Raw genomic sequence first — 16862 nt, 5'->3', positions numbered from 1 at the left:
TTAAAAAGACAAATGGACTAGATATTAAGAGGCATAAAAGCACATATGGTGATACCTGGCTCTTTAACAACCATGGGAAATGACCAGTCTGCTTCAGAGAGGATTTTTCAAATTGCAATTTTCTTTCCTTTTACTGATCCTTAAGTAGAGGACATCAGCCTCCTTTTCTAGTTGATTCAGTCAGAAATTAATGTTCCTCATACCAGTAACTGAGGGAAGAATCACAGTTCTACATTTTTCCATCCAAAATCCCAGCCCATTCCTTTGGAAAAAAAAATTTCTTAATATCATATACCACCCTGAAGTCTAGGTACATCTTTTTCTCATGGATGAGCAAAGTATTTGTAACCATAACCTTGTTTTCTAAACCTAGCCTTGTTTTGTACAGCTCTTTAAAACTCTTTTTGGTGCCCATAAGAAATTAAAAAAAAAAAAAAAAAAAAAGTAAAAGAACCCTATCAAAACAACCCATAGAATTATACATAACTAAACTTCAAGTTATTAATGCTACAGAGCCACCATATGGTCTTATTCTGTTAGCTTGTCCACATGGCTCTCCTTTTGTAAAATTAGACTTCTGCAGAGTCCTGTTCGTTTCTTCCTCTGAAAGACCTGGTTCATGCTGAAGCTCTTCCATAACATGTTTGCCCTAACTGAAAAGGCAGTAAAAGCTGAAAGGAAAAGAAGAAACAAATTTGGAATATCACCACATTTTTTTGTGTGGTACTTGAATTCTCCTTTAACTCATCAAGCTGCTATGCAATAGAACTGATATGTTAATATTTGTTTTGAGGCAAAATTTTTAAATTCTGATAAGTTTCGGAAGAGTTGCTTGCTCTTGAGCAGAGGAACTCTGAGCTTGTCTCTACACCCCCCAAGCAGTGAAGCTGTCATGTAATTGGCCTAAACTGGAAAGCAGTGGAACAAGTCTCGTGTTAGTGCTGAATAAGTCTCCATGAATCTGGATCTCTGTTTAGACATTGGTGTATCAGCAGAGCTAGTATTTTGATCATAACCTCAAAACAGTGGCTGACTTGGTGGAAGAAAACGGAAGATAACCAGGGTTCTCTGTGAAGGAAGACTCACACCAACAAGTTGCATTGGAACAGCTGGGAGAGGTTCTCACTGAACATAGACTTAAAGATGTTGTCCTGACAGGATCATAGCCAGAAAAAAGTGGGGAGGGATGTAGACCTGTGTGTCTGCATGATTCATGTGGTGTTCTCATTTCACCATAGCACTAAAGTGCATGGGTAATTTTATTCAGAATTAGATCAGTCTTCTCTTTCCTGAATGCTGTTAGCTGTGACAGAATTGTTTTGGTAGTGGGTTGTGTTGGATTTGCAATGATAAAGTGCTGAATTATGAATACTTATATATGAAAGGAAAGCTGGATTTTGGTTAGCCAGAAACAAAGTAGTAACTCTGTATACTGATAGTTAATTCTGCATGTGTTTGTGATATTTCTTAGGAGTTGGGCCTCTGCCAACTACGGGAAGGCGCATCTGGCAGCAGTTTGAGGGCCATTCTGTGTACTTTCACCCTGTTGGTTTATCATACTTACGTCTCCTTAATCCTTGGTGAGACCCACTGTGTAGCTTTTCAGTCATGCTACACCTTGTAATAGATATTGTGATTTAATTTTATAACTGAATTTCAAAATTGTGGAGATTGCTATGTATTTAATTATGATCTGAAATTAATATCCTTGACAAAGCTATGTCTGCAGAAACAGTGCAGATAGATAACATTATACCAACATCTTACTCCATTTGCAGGGCTGTCTCAACATGTGACAGCAAAATATTGCAAAACAGTTTTAAGCTAAGAGAAGTCATTATGCATAAATTAACATCAGATATTGTGAAAACTATGTCCAGAAAAAAAGCCTCTACACCCAAACGATTTACTTGGAAGTACATACATGTAGAGAAGTAATTGCTTTTGCCACATAGAGCTAAAAGTCATAATTAATTCTATGTGCTTTTTTGCCATATATTTTCATGTTCTTTCATTTTTAAGTATTTTAGTCCTTGTCCCTCAGGCTCATCAGGAAATTAAGGAGAACTTCATTTCTTTCCGTATCACTTGTACTTCATTACTGAGCTCAAAATTAGGAAAAGAGGCATCTGAGGAGTGTTTTCCTGGCTTGCTAAAGCAATTACAGGGATTTAAAAATATAACTAGAATCTATAATGGAACAGTTTAAAGAATATTCCTTTAATTCTAGTCTGTTTCTACTTACAGACACTTAGTATCTTAAAAGCACTTAGTACCTTTGGGACAAGAATTTAGTTTTATAGAAACACAGTATGATGAAATAATTCAGCTTTTTCATAAAAGCAGTAATCCATTGATCTATTGCAGTCATAATATAATTTGGAAAAAAATCTTATTCTATGAACTTGGATTTTTTAAGTGCATTGAGTGAGGTTGGTTTTTTTGTGTTTTCTAGGTACAGGGGAAGCCAACCTTCAGGAAGCAGAAAGTCTTCTCGAACCCTACCTCCAGAAATTTCCAAATGTGTGTATTTTCAGTAAATTTTATAACAGCAATGTAATTCCCTAAGCTTAAAATCCTAACTGGTTATTTTTTTCATCTCCTTTGAAGGGTTCCATTATTCTATTTTATGCTGCTAGAATAGATATACTGAAAGGAAATTTTGAAAAGGTAAATAAATTTTTTCTTTTTAAGGTTTTTGTTTGTTTAGTGTTCAGACTGAGGAGGAAAATTAACTAATTCATCTAAGTAGCTTCTTTTAGTTGGACTGATAACTATACTCAGTTCGTGTTCACTGTCAATGTTGTTTCCAGCCCTCTCTCTGTAAGTGAGACTGAAAGGGAGTTTTATCTCATTTTACTATCGGGTGTTCTCCACTGGGATGTTAACTAAGAATTTACCCTGTGATTAGACGTGGCTTTCACATGGAGCTGTAAATGAGCCAGTTTTCATCATTCTTACTTAACTACATTGTAGGCACAGTTAAGATTCCAAGACTGCATAGCAGCCCAGCAAGAGTGGAAACAGATTCATCATCTCTGTTACTGGGAACTGATGTGGTGCTACACCTTCCAGCAGGACTGGCTTCAAGCATATCGATATGCAGACCTGCTCAGCAGAGAGAGCAGGTGGTCTAAGGTAAATGGGCAGGTGGACATTGTTGTGATACACCAGTGGTCGCTCTACAGTTAAATTTACTTTTCAGTTTGCAGAATAAGTGTAATTTTTGCCTTCTTGTAAAACTCATAAGTAAAGGCACAATGGAACCAAAATGGTAGATTTAACTGGGTGGTTAAGGAGGAATTTTTCTTTCACTTATTGAAGCACCAGAGCCATAAGCAGCAGTGTTTTACCCTCTCCAAAAATGGAGGTGCTTACCAGAGCTGTGAAAAAGATGATGTATGGGAAAACCGTTAACTTGAATCTCAAGTCAAGTTCTAAAACTTGGCTGAAGAAACTGCATTTGTTGGTTAATTATAAACAAAGAGCATACCTACTCAGCAGATGCTTTGTGACATGAGTAAGCTGCTGGAGACAGGGTCTCTTGAGGAAGTTGAGGTATCAGCTTTTTATTTGTAAAAATGTTTCTCAAAGTATGAACCAAGCACTATGTGTCAATTCTTGATGAATTATTGTTGTCTGTTCCTATCTAGACTACAGTTTTATTAGGCTTAATGAAAAAGGGTATACATCCAATTCGTGGCAAAAGAGGAAGAGAATAGTATGTTAAACAGGAAGTGCAAATGTCTTGAATAGAATTATGGATGTTTCTTTTTTTTTCTGTGGAAAACCCAGTTATTAAACTTTCCTTGAGTCAGTACTCAGATATTTTCTTTTGTTTTTTTTCAGGGATGTCTCTACATGTAATAGATAATGTAGTAACAGTAATGAACTTTAGAATAGTTATGTCATTTAACCTCATCTCTTTAACAGTGGTTTGCATAATAAATTCTCCTGTTCTTTTCAGGAGACACCTTTAACTTTCTGACTCACTAACTTAAAATATTAATAAATACATTGAAAATAAAATTATAGCATAAATCATGTGGCAAAGGGAATGCTAGACTTTATAGTTCACCATGCCTGAGAATTACTGGAAACACTTCGCTGCAGCAATTGGGGTGAGAGATTCGAGTCCTTAGTGTACTGACTGAAAACAGTGGGTTAGATGTGCTAATATGTTGCTATTTCTTTTTGAAATAGGCAATATATGTATTCCAGAAGGCAGCAATTCTATGCATGCTTCCAGAGGATGATTTGAAGAGGACTGGTGAGGACATTGTGTCTTTATTCAGGTAAAAGTTTATAAAGCAACTAGATGTGCAGTCTTTTTCCCCCCATGTCTTTGTCTTGCATGACTTACTTCTTGCTTATAACCATAAACTTTTCAGTTTTTCTCTTTACTTTTAGCATCAGAATATTTAAAATGCTATTCAGCAAACACACATTCTGTAACTGTGGTCTGAGTGATGTGGAACAATTTAAGATGTTAGACTTCAGGGCAAACAGTAAATCTTACTAAATGAAATGAGATTAAATAGAAGTTGCTTTTTGTAATTTTTGTTTTCTATTTTCCCTTCTTGTAGACAAGTGGATGGTCTAAAACAGAGAATTGCAGGAAAATCTATCCCAACTGAGAAGTTTGCAGTGAGGAAAGCTCGACGCTATGCAAGTGCTCAACCAGTGAAGCTGATATTACCTGCCTTGGTATTTGTTCTTGCTTTGTTTTCATCCTTTTCAAACAGAAAAGAAAACAGTATATTTCATTATACAGGGTATTATGTGTCTGCATTTTATAATTATTTTTTTAAAGAAGTGTGGCATTCATGCAATGGAATTTTTGTGAAATGTACTAGAGACTGGATCATGCTACCAACTAGTAGTAGTCCAAAACCAGAGCCAGTTTTTTCACATGGAAGTTGTCTTGCAGAGAATTGGTTGCTGTTGCCACATGAGGCCAGAAGTCCTCTTTCAGTTAGAAACCTGTGTTCATGTTATTAAGTTGGCAGGATTTAAGTCCTTGTCTTCTAGACTCATTAGGAAGTTAAGGAGTACTTCAATACTTTCTATTCTTCTGATGAAAATGAAGAGTGATGGTTGGTTTTTGGTTTTTTTATCTTATATTGAGTCTGAGTAAAATGTGCAGAAGTTAAAGATACGTTACTAATGCTCTTCTAATTTTCCATATTTTCACTTCAGAGGCATTAGTATTCTGTTTATATGTGCACAGCAATGATACTTTTTGTATGTGTATACTAAAGTCTTTGTACATGCATAATTTACCAACAACTGTAGATGGAAAACATGATTTGAGGAGATTCTTACATTAAAGCTCATTGATATAGAAAGAGGAGTCCAAAGAAAATTTATCTAACAGTTCTAAATTACATTCTATACCAAATTGCATGGCAAGGACTAAATAATAAAGTTGGGTTTGTACAGCACAGTTCTTGGCAGTTGTGAGTATACATATGTTTGCTTTTGCCATCGAATCCAATATCTTTTAATTTAAGAACTTTTTTCATTATGGGTTTGACAGAACTAAGCATAGTGTATGGTTTATTGCAGTAAGCATAAATTAGACAGGACTGCAGAACTGAAACAAATCTACCATGATGTAGTTGATGGTGTCAATAACGCTGCTTCAGGTTTTTATAGAGCCAGCTTTTTTTCTCCCTCTTAAAATGCACATATTTACAGCACAAATACAAGTGCAAATATTTCACCAATGTATTGTATCAACTTCAGAATGACATTAGATTTCATATTTCAGAGGTGTAATTACAATTCAAATACAGTAGAAAAAATTATACTCCTTTTTGTGATGACTGAGTAAAGATCTTGACAAAGCTTCATGTTGGTTAGCACTGACTGTGTATTGTCTCATTCTCTTTAAGTTTTACAACGTGATAATGTATCAAAACAAGCATATTACTTACTATTGTACTGAAGCATCTGGGAAGCTTTGTACCCAGGATTTGCCCTGGGGATTTTTTAATCAGTTTTGTAGAAATTATATTAAAAGCATGTGTTGGATGTGCACACTGGAACCACATTTTTATCCAGAAAGTTGTATCTACTTCCAGTTTTGCTCTATGGAAGGTAACAGTTTACAGATTAGAGCATCTATATATATATAAACACACGAGTGTGTGTTCGGGTACATGCATATAAATGTATACATGCACACACTGAAATGCATACCAAATTTACCTTTAACTACTTTCAGCTGTTTCTTTAGTTCCAATGGTAAAGGCCATGAATTAAACCTAAAATACACAATTCTACTGATGTGTTACTTGGGTGACAGTAATTTTTAAAGATCTGTGAAAATACGTGATGGTAGAATCCATTAAAAAGGTATCAAAACATTCAAAACTTAGAAACCCAGGTTAACTTTGTCAACACACATTCAAAGTAATTTTTCCTCTCCTGTTTGTAGACCTTTTGTATTGTTTAAAACAATTTCTATAGTGTTTTTCTGTTCCAGAATAGTCTTATCAGAGGTTCTCTTTAGTTAAATATTTATGCAATTCCATGATTTGTCTTATGGGTTTTTTTGTTTGGTGGTTTTTTCTTTTTTTTTTTTGGTCAGGAAATGATGTATGTCTGGAATGGATTTGCAGTTGTGGGCAAAAGACCAGACCTTACTGAAAACTTACTGGTAACAATTGAAAAAGAAGAAACTGCTCTACAAAATGAAACTAGTAAGTGATCAGTTAAGGTGGAATTAATAATCCATAAGAAATGCTGACATTTTTCTGTGCTTCTGTATAATAATATTCTGTGAGGTAAGTGTTGACTTGGGCAATGTGCCATTAAGTCTGGAGCCATGTGAAAGTTAGGAGTGGTTCTTCAATATGTTCTTTATCTGGCTGCATTGATGGTGCAGAAGAATACAGAAAACTCAGGAATGTGAGGTTATTGGTAACAGAACATGGGTGGTTCTTGCTAAGTTGTTCCAGTCTGTTCTTGGAGCATAGTCCACTAATTTCTTAAATGTCTGAAAAATACTTTTTCTAAGCCAATTTACACCACACTTAACTTTACTACAGAGGACACATACTGAGCAGAATATGACAAAGTATAAAAGATATACTGAAGTGCTATACAGAAATGAGTTTGTTGGGGTTGTTTGGTTGGTTGTTTGGTTTTTTACTTTCTGGGAAAATAAAACATGATTGCTAATTGTAAAATAAAACATACTTAACAATTAAAATTTGACCATAGTTTTTTGCATCTTGATGTGTTTGAAGCATAGATGTTCAGGTTAACGTTTAGAGAATTAACCCATAGCTTACTCCTAAAAGAATTTAAATTCCATTATTTCAACAGGTTTAGTGCACAAGTACCTGGTTTTATCAGGTGGGTGCTGTCATCTGTCATGTGAACTTCTTGGTAGAATACTCATTTGAGTTTTTCTAGCATGAATAAATGTTATCTTTTCAAATGATAACTCATTAATAATAATTTCTATTTAACCCAGATTTTAGTCATGCTTATCAACAATTTAGCAAGTTACTTTTGCCACATGGTTAAAACATCAATTATGGTTCATAAAATATATCTAGGTATGATTTACAGTATAAACTGAGGTGATGCATAAAAAGTTATACAAGGACATACAAGAAATACATAGTGGTAAAGTCCTGATAGTATAATAAACCAAATGAGAGTAACTTGGAAGGCCATGATCGAATTGGGTCCCTTAACTTTTTTATGGTCTTTGCTTCTCTGCAGAATCAGTGTTGTCCCTCTTAAATCTCAAGTGGTTTGCCTTTTTTTTGTTGTTGTCATAATGAAACAAAAGTATAGTGATATGCAAGATATTTGCCAATAAAATAATGTTTCCATGAGTTCTGCATGGAGGCTTCTGACAGAACTTCTTGGGAATCCAGTGCTGTATCATGCAGAGGCTTGTGCTATAAATACTAATCAGTTGTAATGGTAAAGTAAATGTCCTTTCAAATCCCGAAGTAGAGATGTACAAGGTACCAAAATAAAAGGACAGAAATAAAACAATTGTTTTTCTTGTGGAAATATGCTGTTTGCAAATAGGATGTAATCTGTAAGCATGTATAATTTCTGTGTCTTTTTTTAGTAATAACTTCAGCCAAATATAGTTCTGTTCTGGACTTTGCTTACGTGACCCTGATTTGCTTTTAAAGATATGGACTCAGACAAGATAAAGACTCTAATTACCAGAATTGCTGCTGAATTAAGACCCAAAGCAAAAGTGATTAAGGCTATTAGCAGAGCATGACAAGGTTACAATATTACTTTAAGAGACAGTTTTGAGTACTAGATAGTGTTGAAGGATTGCTAAAGTGTTGTAAAAAAGTGTGTTGATTATACACAAAGGTCATTTAGGGATTGCTTAGACAGGGCTGGTTTTACTTCATTTGCTTCGCATGAACAGTCACAGCAAGGACTCTCTCAAGGATTGCAAGTAATTTTATGTTGTATAGAGCTGAAAATAGACATGGTAGAAGGAACAGATGAAAGATATTAGAGATGTAGTTTTTTCATTTTTTCCCCTCAGGATTTCTTGAAATCTTATTTTTCCATTGTTGTAATTTCCGAAGTATAAAAAAGGAATATGTAACTCCAAGAAAAATTAAATAGTTTCTTGTTTAGTAATTTGGATAGTGATACTTCCTCTGGTGTAGAGGACCGCAAGAAGATGGTTCTCCCAGGCTGATTGCTAGGTTGTCTGTACTAAATCTGTGCATTTATTGTCGTTTACTGTTATTGTTTTGGCATATTAGCTTTTATTCTTTTGGGAAATACCAGGGAGATAGTAGTTGTAGTTGTTAAAGACTGGCGAGCCTTTACTGACATGAGTGCATGCCCTCAGTAATTTCAATGAATAAGTCCTTCAGGAGACAGTCAGATGAAGTCAGTACCTTAGCCTAGCAAAACAGGCTAGAGAGAATGGAAAGTACTTATCCGCTGTGCTTCTGCATGCCACTAAAAGCTCAGTGTGTAAGTTTCTATCTATTGAGACTTTCTAGGTTTAAACACAGACAGAAATAAGCCTGAATGTAGTGGTAAAGCACTTTGTTGAATCCTAAAATGTGTTAGTCTTGCATGTTTCAGAGCTGTTTACGTAGGATTTCTTTGGCAGACTATTAAGAAAAAAATTAACGTGACCTTAGGGAGCTGGTAATTAGTTGTAAAGAACATGATCTGAAGGGAGAATGTTTTGCTTCCTGAATTGTTAATGTATGTGCCGCCATCTGTCTATCCATATGTGTTTTCTTTCCTTTCTTTTCCCTCCTTGCACACAGCAAATGCTATAAACTAAGGGAACAAAAAAGGACCACACTTGTTAAGTAAATTTTGAATTGATTCAAAAACCTTCTTTCAACTGGTATTTTTAGTCTTATTGAAGGTAAAACTTCATTGAATTTTTCAAATGTTATTCATTATACTGAGTCTTCTTAATCATTAGAGATGATGGAATTACTATGGTTTCTTGAATTTGTACTGCAAAATAGTGCTTCTGAAAAGCTCTATAGGACAGAATCATAGTGTGATTTTGTGCTTTTTCATGTTACTGGTGCTGCTGGAGGTCTGCAAGTGCTCTGTAACAGGGGAAGCTATTAAGATAATGTGGTGGTTCCTATCTCACTGTAAGTTTAGATATTACAAGTACAGAAATCTTTAATGCCAGTCTGTGCCTGTTTGTTGACTGTTTCAATTTCTTCTTATTCTTTGACTCTCTTTAAAGAGAAAGATGCAGATGTTTTGGACACATCTTCTTTAGTAGACAGTATTTTAAATTATGCATGAAGATTTTATACATTTTGGGGTATAAAACATAAAAAACAACATCCTGAGTCTGAATACATATTCCCTACTGAAAATCTAATTTTCCTTTTCACAGTGTCTTATAATTGTTTGATATATCTTGCTTTTCCTGTTAGATCCCAATGAGTATTATGTGGATGATGTGTGCATGTTACAGCTACTGAAGGGCCTGTGCCTGAAACACTTGGGAAGACTCATGCAAGCTGAACTGTGTTTCAGTAAAGTAATTCAAAGGTAAAATAGTAACAGAAATAAACTTTAAATCTTTATATTTTAAAGCTTTTGGTGAAATTTCTGATATTCTTAGAAATTGTCAAGTTAGAATTTTGAATAATTAAATTTCAGCATCCTTTTAAAGACCTGAAATTAAAATACCTCTGAAAGCAGTCAGAGAACCACAAAACTTTGCTAGTATTTTTTTGTAACAATGTAGCATTTATATAACTTTATATATGTTGTGTTTTAGACCACATAAATCAAACTGTTGGGTAACACATGCAAATGTATTTGGAATTGTACTTGCAGAACTATCAGTAAGTAAAGATAATTCACTTTGGTTTCCTGGGGTTTTTCTCAGGATTTAGTAGTTAATGCTTCCCCATGTAGATGAGAAGTTGTTGTTGCTACTTGTTTCAGCTGAAAACTTGATTTTCCTGTGTTACAGATTTATGAAATACTTTAGGTGTCGGATCCATGTCTCCTGTAATAACTTCTCATTGTAAAACATGAGTCATGTGCTGGTTGTAGTTGTAAACTTTTTATAGGTTTTAAAGTATTTGGACTGAAAAAGCATTTTTACGTGAGCAATTTTTCTAACAAGTAATTTACAAAATTTAATACTTCAGGAGAATTTGTTATGTGTAATTGTATGTTTTAATTTTCTTGCCATTTTGTTTTCTTTTGCCATTTTTAAGATCCTGTGTGAGTTTAGTCAAACACTTTGCAAATTACAAAGCAGTGGGTTTTGACTGATTGCAAGTTAAAGGAATGGTATTTCTGGAAAATCTTGTTCCAAAGGTAGTTGGCAATGTGCAGGCTTTTAGAGCTGAGATATTAAAAAAAAATTTAAAGACAACAGTTCTTCATAAAGTGTTTGTTTTGCATGGGGAGGAGGAGAAGGTTTCTGGTAAATTAAATACATTTTGTTCAGCTTTACTTTCTACATGTCTAGGGCTGCTACAGTGCTTTAAGACTATTTATCACATCAGCAGTCCCCCTGCTCAAAGACATGCTTTCTGTTCATCAAGACTTGTCTTGATGGATGAGGTGCCTCTGTAGAAGTGCTGCTGAAAATATTGAGAGCTTTCCCAGTACTTGTTAAGAACTTTTTTGTTCTGCAGTATTGGTTGATGCTGTTCTGTTCTGTCCAGATAAGAATCAGATTTGCTTGTAAAAGGCACAGGAAAGGCCAAGATACATGATAATCTTCTTCACCTCATTCTCTAGTGGCAAGATCAGGAGTCTGAGATCCATGAAACCCATGGGGAAGTCTGGAACAAGGAAGAATTACCCTTGATGGAGGAGGGTCAGGTTAGGAGAAGTGTGAACAGACTAGGCATATGTATGTCCCTGGCAACTGGATGTATCTAAGTATATGGGACATTGGCATATATCCATGAGTGCTGAGGGAGCTGGCCAATGTCTTTGTGACACCATTATCTTTGGAAGGTCATGGCAATTACAGGAAGCTCATGGAGACCAGAAGGAAACAAATGTCACCTCTGTCTTCAAGAAGGGCAAGAAGAAGGATCTGGGAAACTTCAGGCCAATCAAATTCTCATCAGTCCCTGGGAAGGTGGAGTAGTCAGGATGGATTTATGAAAGGGAAATAATACCTAACCATCCTTATAGTCTTCCACAATAAGATGAATGACTCAGTAGATGGTGGGTGTTCTTTATCTTGGCTTTAGAAAGGTTTTTAAGAGTCTCCTACAATGTCATCACAAAGAAACTGATGGAAATATCAACTAGATAAGTGGATGATGAGGTGGGTTGAAATCTGACTGAACTGCTGGTTTTGAAGGGCTGTGATAAGCAGCATGAAGTCACCAGTGGAGCAATGCAGAATTCAGTGCTGGGGCCAGTAGTTTTTAACATCATCATTAAGAAGCTGATGATGGAACAAAATGCAAGCTCAGCAAATGTGCTGTTGATACAAAGTGGGAGGAGTAATTGATAAGCCAGGAGGATATGCTGCTATTCAGAGCAACCTAGGCAGGTTGGAGGAATAGGCTACCAGTAATATCATGAAGTTCCACAATGGGAATCATTTCCAACCCCTGGGGAGCAATATCCCCATGCACCAGCACAGGCTGGGGGCTGACTGCTTGGAGAGCAGCTTGTCAGAAAATGACTCAGGGATCTGGGGTGTCATATTCCACCTGGAGCTGACCATGAGTCAGCAATGTGCCTTTGCAATGTAGTGTCCTGAGTTGCATTAGGAAGACTGTCCTCAGGAGGTCAGGGTGGTGATCCTCCTCCCATCTCAGCACTGGTGAGCCCACATCTGGAGTACCATCTCTGGACTTGGACTTACTTATAAGAGAGGCATGTACACATTAGAACAAGTCTAACAATGATGATTAAAGGATTGAAGCATTTGTCTTATAAGAAGAAGCTGAGAGAGCAGGGAGTGTTCAGCCTAGAGAAGAGAAGACCTAAAAAGAGTGCATAAGACTGAGGGAGAGAACTTTCTTCAGTGGTGCCCAGTGATGGAACAAGAGATAATGGGCAGGAACTAAAATATAGGAAATACTGTTTAAACATAAGGGGGTGGGTTTTGGTTGGTTTGTTTGTTTGTTTTAGTTTACTGTCAAGTTGGTCAAACACTGGCACAGGTTGCACAGACTCCAGACTGGAGTCTCCATCCTTGAATATATTTGAAAGTTCTGGACAGTTTGCTGCTGTTGGCATTACTTTGAGCAGGGGATTGGATTGGATGATCTTCAGAGATGCCTTCAGTAATTCTGAAAATTTCTTGTATTGAAGAAAAGGTGAATTTTCTTACTTCTCTGCAATTTGTTCAGACAAGCTAGAGTAAAGCAGTCTTAATTCTGTGTGGAAATACAGTATTTGTATTATACTGCATAACCTAAAGAATGTTTTTATCTCAGGGTAAGGCTTTGAATGGTTGGGAGTTTTTTTTTAACTGTATGTCACACAATAGGATCCTAGAAGTAAGGTAGGAAAGATAAATTTGTACTCCTAGAGGGTCACATTGGCAGTATTTTACATCAACTGTGTAGAAGTATAATTACTGTGTACAGAGCTAACCATTAAAAAAGGTTCCAGAGAGTTTTCTCTGGCTACACGCTCTTAGAGGTAGTGATTGCATTTAGAAGTTAACTGGTTGCTTGAGACAAGGTTGTAAGTAACCATTTCTGAATTTTTCTGGTTTCTAGTGAGAAGCAAATAAAATACGATAGTTACTTGGTGCCGTTCACCCTATATGAATTAGGTCTTCTGTACAAACAACAGGATGAAAGAGAAAAAGCAATAAGATACATAGAAACTGCAAAGTAAGTGGATTTATTTTCTTTATTACCCTGTAAATTAAGAATAGCTGAATATTTGTAGCAATGAAGGTGTGTGTTTTTTTTCTTCCTGACAACTTCTTTACAAAATACAACTCATTATAAATCCATGTTCTTGGTTTGGAGAACTTGTCCAGTATAGTTGAATTTTGCGTTTTCATGAAACTCTCTCCTTCAGACACAGTGTAGAGAGAATCAAAAAAGACACAGTATGAAGGGAAAATATTTCCTCTTCATTTGGGCTTCAGAGATGCTGAAGCTCCACTGCATGCATGGGATGGAGCTGGAGAGTCTAGAGAAAGGATCTGTACCATTCTGTCCCAGAGAGCAGCTGCGAGGCCTAAACCTGCTGCGCTAAAGGTGTTAGAGAAGTAGATTAAAAGCCAGTACACGTCTGACCACACACCTTTTTGCTTTCACATCTTGTCACAGAAGAGCAGCTGAAGCTAAATTTACTGTAGGAGCAGCATGTTTGCATCATCTGTAGATTGTAGTATGGGGTAGAATGTCCCTTGTGTGTACAGAGAAGTGTACCAATCATGCAACGGTGTTGTAAATGTGAGTTAGAAACAAAAGCATTTTTAGAAACATAGTTTTTTGTCCAGTGCAGTTTGTATTTGCTTTTAGGGTTTTTTTGGGGGGAGGGTGTGGGATGGGGGGTACATTTACATAATGTGGTTTCTCTGTGTTTTATTACTCTGGCTGAGTTGTGTCTTGAGGCAGAACATACACTTTAAGTTAACATCCTTACTTTTCTGTTGTATTTTGGCTTGTCTTTTTACAGTAAACTTCAGTAATTGGAAGGACTGTTAAAAGGATCAAAATAAGTGAAAGTGATGTAAGACATGGGTTCAGTTTATCAGGACGTTTAATTTTTTTACTGATATAAGGCTTATCTGCTCAGTTTGTGGATGAAGCTTTCAATGTCTCGTAACTTGTATCTGTGTCAACCTCTGTTTCCTCTTGAAGGAATGAAGGCTGTTAACTTCGGTACTTCCTTGCATGTGTGAAGTAGAAATAATCCAGTTTAAGCATCTTTTTGTTTAAATAACTTGTATGTTTTGCAGAAACAACTACAAAGAATACTCTATGGAGTCCAGGTTGCACTTCAGAATTCATGCAGCACTTGACAGCTTGAAGATGTCGCCTGCTTCAACACCTTGAATGAGGACGGATGCTTTTCATGCATACAATAAACAGCCTACACAATCTTTTTGCAATCTTTTTTTAATCATAGAAAAGAACATAGTGATTGTTTTCTGTCATTTCTGATTTGATGTATATCATTCCCATAGACTTCTTTTTCTGTGTAGCGCCTACACTGTATCTACTTGCTATTTTAAAGAAGACCTTATATTTTGTTTGATAAAAATAATTTAATATTTGACTTAAATGGGGGATATTTTAAAAAAAAAAGATGGTGCAATAAAGTTTAATGTGAACACTATTTTTTATATGAGAACAGATGCTGGTTATGGAGTGGAACTGGTAATAATTTAGCATTTTTTGAAAGTTTGATTTTCTGCAGTACACTTGAGACCTTTTTGCTTCTGGAATAAAAAAGCAGATAACCTTACCCACATTTGGCACAAGCTATTCTGAAATTTGTGTTCCAGAGGAAAAAAATTGTCATCTTTGACTTAATTTCATTTTGGGAACAAAATGAACCCGTCTTAAGTGCAATATTTTTACATTGTCAGAGGATGCTAAGCAGGGCTACAGTTATGATGTCTTTGTAGGTCTATTTCACTTAAAATAAGTTCTTACAGGGGATATTTTCCAGTCATAGAAAAGCATGACTATAAGTGACATTAAGAAATCGTTCTGTATCATTGCTTTGAAGCAGAATCAACAGTCTTGAGTTGTTCCTGACAGACTTGTTTGAATTGTTTAACAATTAAAAAAAAAAAAAAAAAAAAAAAAAAAAGCTTGCACTGAGAACATTCATTTCGCAACTTACATAGGATGTTTTTCCCAGTGGGAAAAGACTGGGAAATTTTGCTTGGCGTCTACCCCAAATAATTCTTGGTACAAGTGAAACTAGTTTTTTCCCATCTTTCCTGTCATAGACCTGGAGAAAGGATTGTTCTTTTCCTTTTTGAAGCAATCTTTTAATATATGAAGACTAGCACCCTTTTTGGTATTCTCTGTTCTTGGATACCAACCAAAATAAAAATAAATTGAGGAACATATATATTTTCCTAATTATGAGAATAACTCATATTAATGGAATTTGATTGTACATCAAAAAGGGAATCCACTTTTAAAATTGCAGTTAAGAAAATGCACATATTCTAATCTAATTTCTACCAAAAATATGTAGTAAAATCGAGATATTTATAAGAGCATGCATTTCTCTTTTCATTGTAATATGGGAATAGCAGTATCAAATTAAATTTCTGATTTCTTTAGATATGCAGATTCTATCTGTCTGTTTTTAAAAATAAGAATATATTTGATTTTAATTTAAGTATACACCCAGTAACTGTTCTTTCACTAGTTACTGCAAAATTGTCCATTTCCATATTTTATCAATGCCAGTATATTTACTTCTGCATGTAAATTCATAGTAACTATGCTCATGTATGTGATTCGCTGCCCTAAACTTGCATCTAAGAAAAAATGGGACAAAAGGAATAGGTGAAAAGTATATCTTTAGTAAATGAGTAACTGAAGTTCCTAATTAAACAGTCAATGTAATGTAAATGCAATCATTATTCTTCTCAAGTGACTGAGAGCACAGCTTTCTTCTATGACTTTATAAATAACTGGGTCATTTAATTGCTTATAATTCTGTAATACAGCAGCATACTGTAAGGGTTTAAAAGGTCAAGTAAGGGTTTAAAAATATTAGCTAAATAAACATAATGGATCTTTCAAAGTGGAAACCTGATCCCAAGTCTGTTTTCTTCACTGGTTTGGATTTGTGCCTACTGTAAATGTGTAACTATGTTATTGTGTAAAATTATACACATGTAGGTGTGAAGCTAGAGATACCCGAGACACTGAATCACTGATAAAATAAGCATGCTTATTTTAAAATATATTCTACTGGCTGTAGCTAAAGTACAAAACAGAGAGTAGCGTATGCTGCCAACTGACTTCTCTAATTATTTATCCTTTTATACATCTGATTGTAAGCTGTAGTCAGCATAAACAGACAATAGTTTTAATACATCGATGGGCATTTACATGTGCAGTTTAGGATTACTTTGGCCTGACCTGATTATTGGATATTGGCAGTCAAATGAGACTACTTCAATTTCCTGTAGAAGGTGATGGAAACAATTGCAGGTAAAATTTCTATAATCTGTATTTCAAATAGTACTTCACTCTACAGAAGAGTTAGAACTGGGACTACAGACTCTCGGGATGGAGCATAAAGTAGTTTCTGATCTCTGGTTCTTGTGGGGAGTGTCTTCCAGTTAGTATTTCATTAGTGTTTTTTTGAAAGTTTAGTACAAAGCATCATGTAACAGTGTACTTTTTTCCATGGGTAATGTCACTGACTGAAGG

At 35.5% G+C, this 16862-nt stretch overlaps 1 protein-coding gene across 6 annotated transcripts in view; it reads left to right on the top strand.

The window, feature by feature from the left end:
- The window catches only part of TTC39B (tetratricopeptide repeat domain 39B), an 86058-nt gene extending 69824 nt beyond the window's left edge, over positions 1–16234 (top strand). For all 6 annotated transcript variants that reach the window (XM_064642551.1, XM_064642550.1, XM_064642555.1 and 3 more), the window contains 10 exons: positions 1472–1580; positions 2456–2523; positions 2611–2670; positions 2977–3138; positions 4204–4295; positions 4587–4707; positions 6596–6707; positions 9930–10047; positions 13215–13331; positions 14414–16234. In XM_064642551.1, coding sequence (XP_064498621.1) covers positions 1472–1580; positions 2456–2523; positions 2611–2670; positions 2977–3138; positions 4204–4295; positions 4587–4707; positions 6596–6707; positions 9930–10047; positions 13215–13331; positions 14414–14510 — 1056 coding nt within the window. In that variant the 3' untranslated portion in view covers positions 14511–16234. The remainder of the gene's footprint in view (positions 1–1471; positions 1581–2455; positions 2524–2610; positions 2671–2976; positions 3139–4203; positions 4296–4586; positions 4708–6595; positions 6708–9929; positions 10048–13214; positions 13332–14413) is intronic.
- The last annotated feature ends 628 nt before the right edge of the window (positions 16235–16862 follow it).

Source organism: Pseudopipra pipra, chromosome Z (genome assembly GCF_036250125.1).
Source record: "Pseudopipra pipra isolate bDixPip1 chromosome Z, bDixPip1.hap1, whole genome shotgun sequence".
Classification (NCBI taxonomy): domain Eukaryota; kingdom Metazoa; phylum Chordata; class Aves; order Passeriformes; family Pipridae; genus Pseudopipra; species Pseudopipra pipra.
Note: the sequence above shows the minus strand (reverse complement) of the source record. Positions and strands in the feature narration are given on the sequence as shown.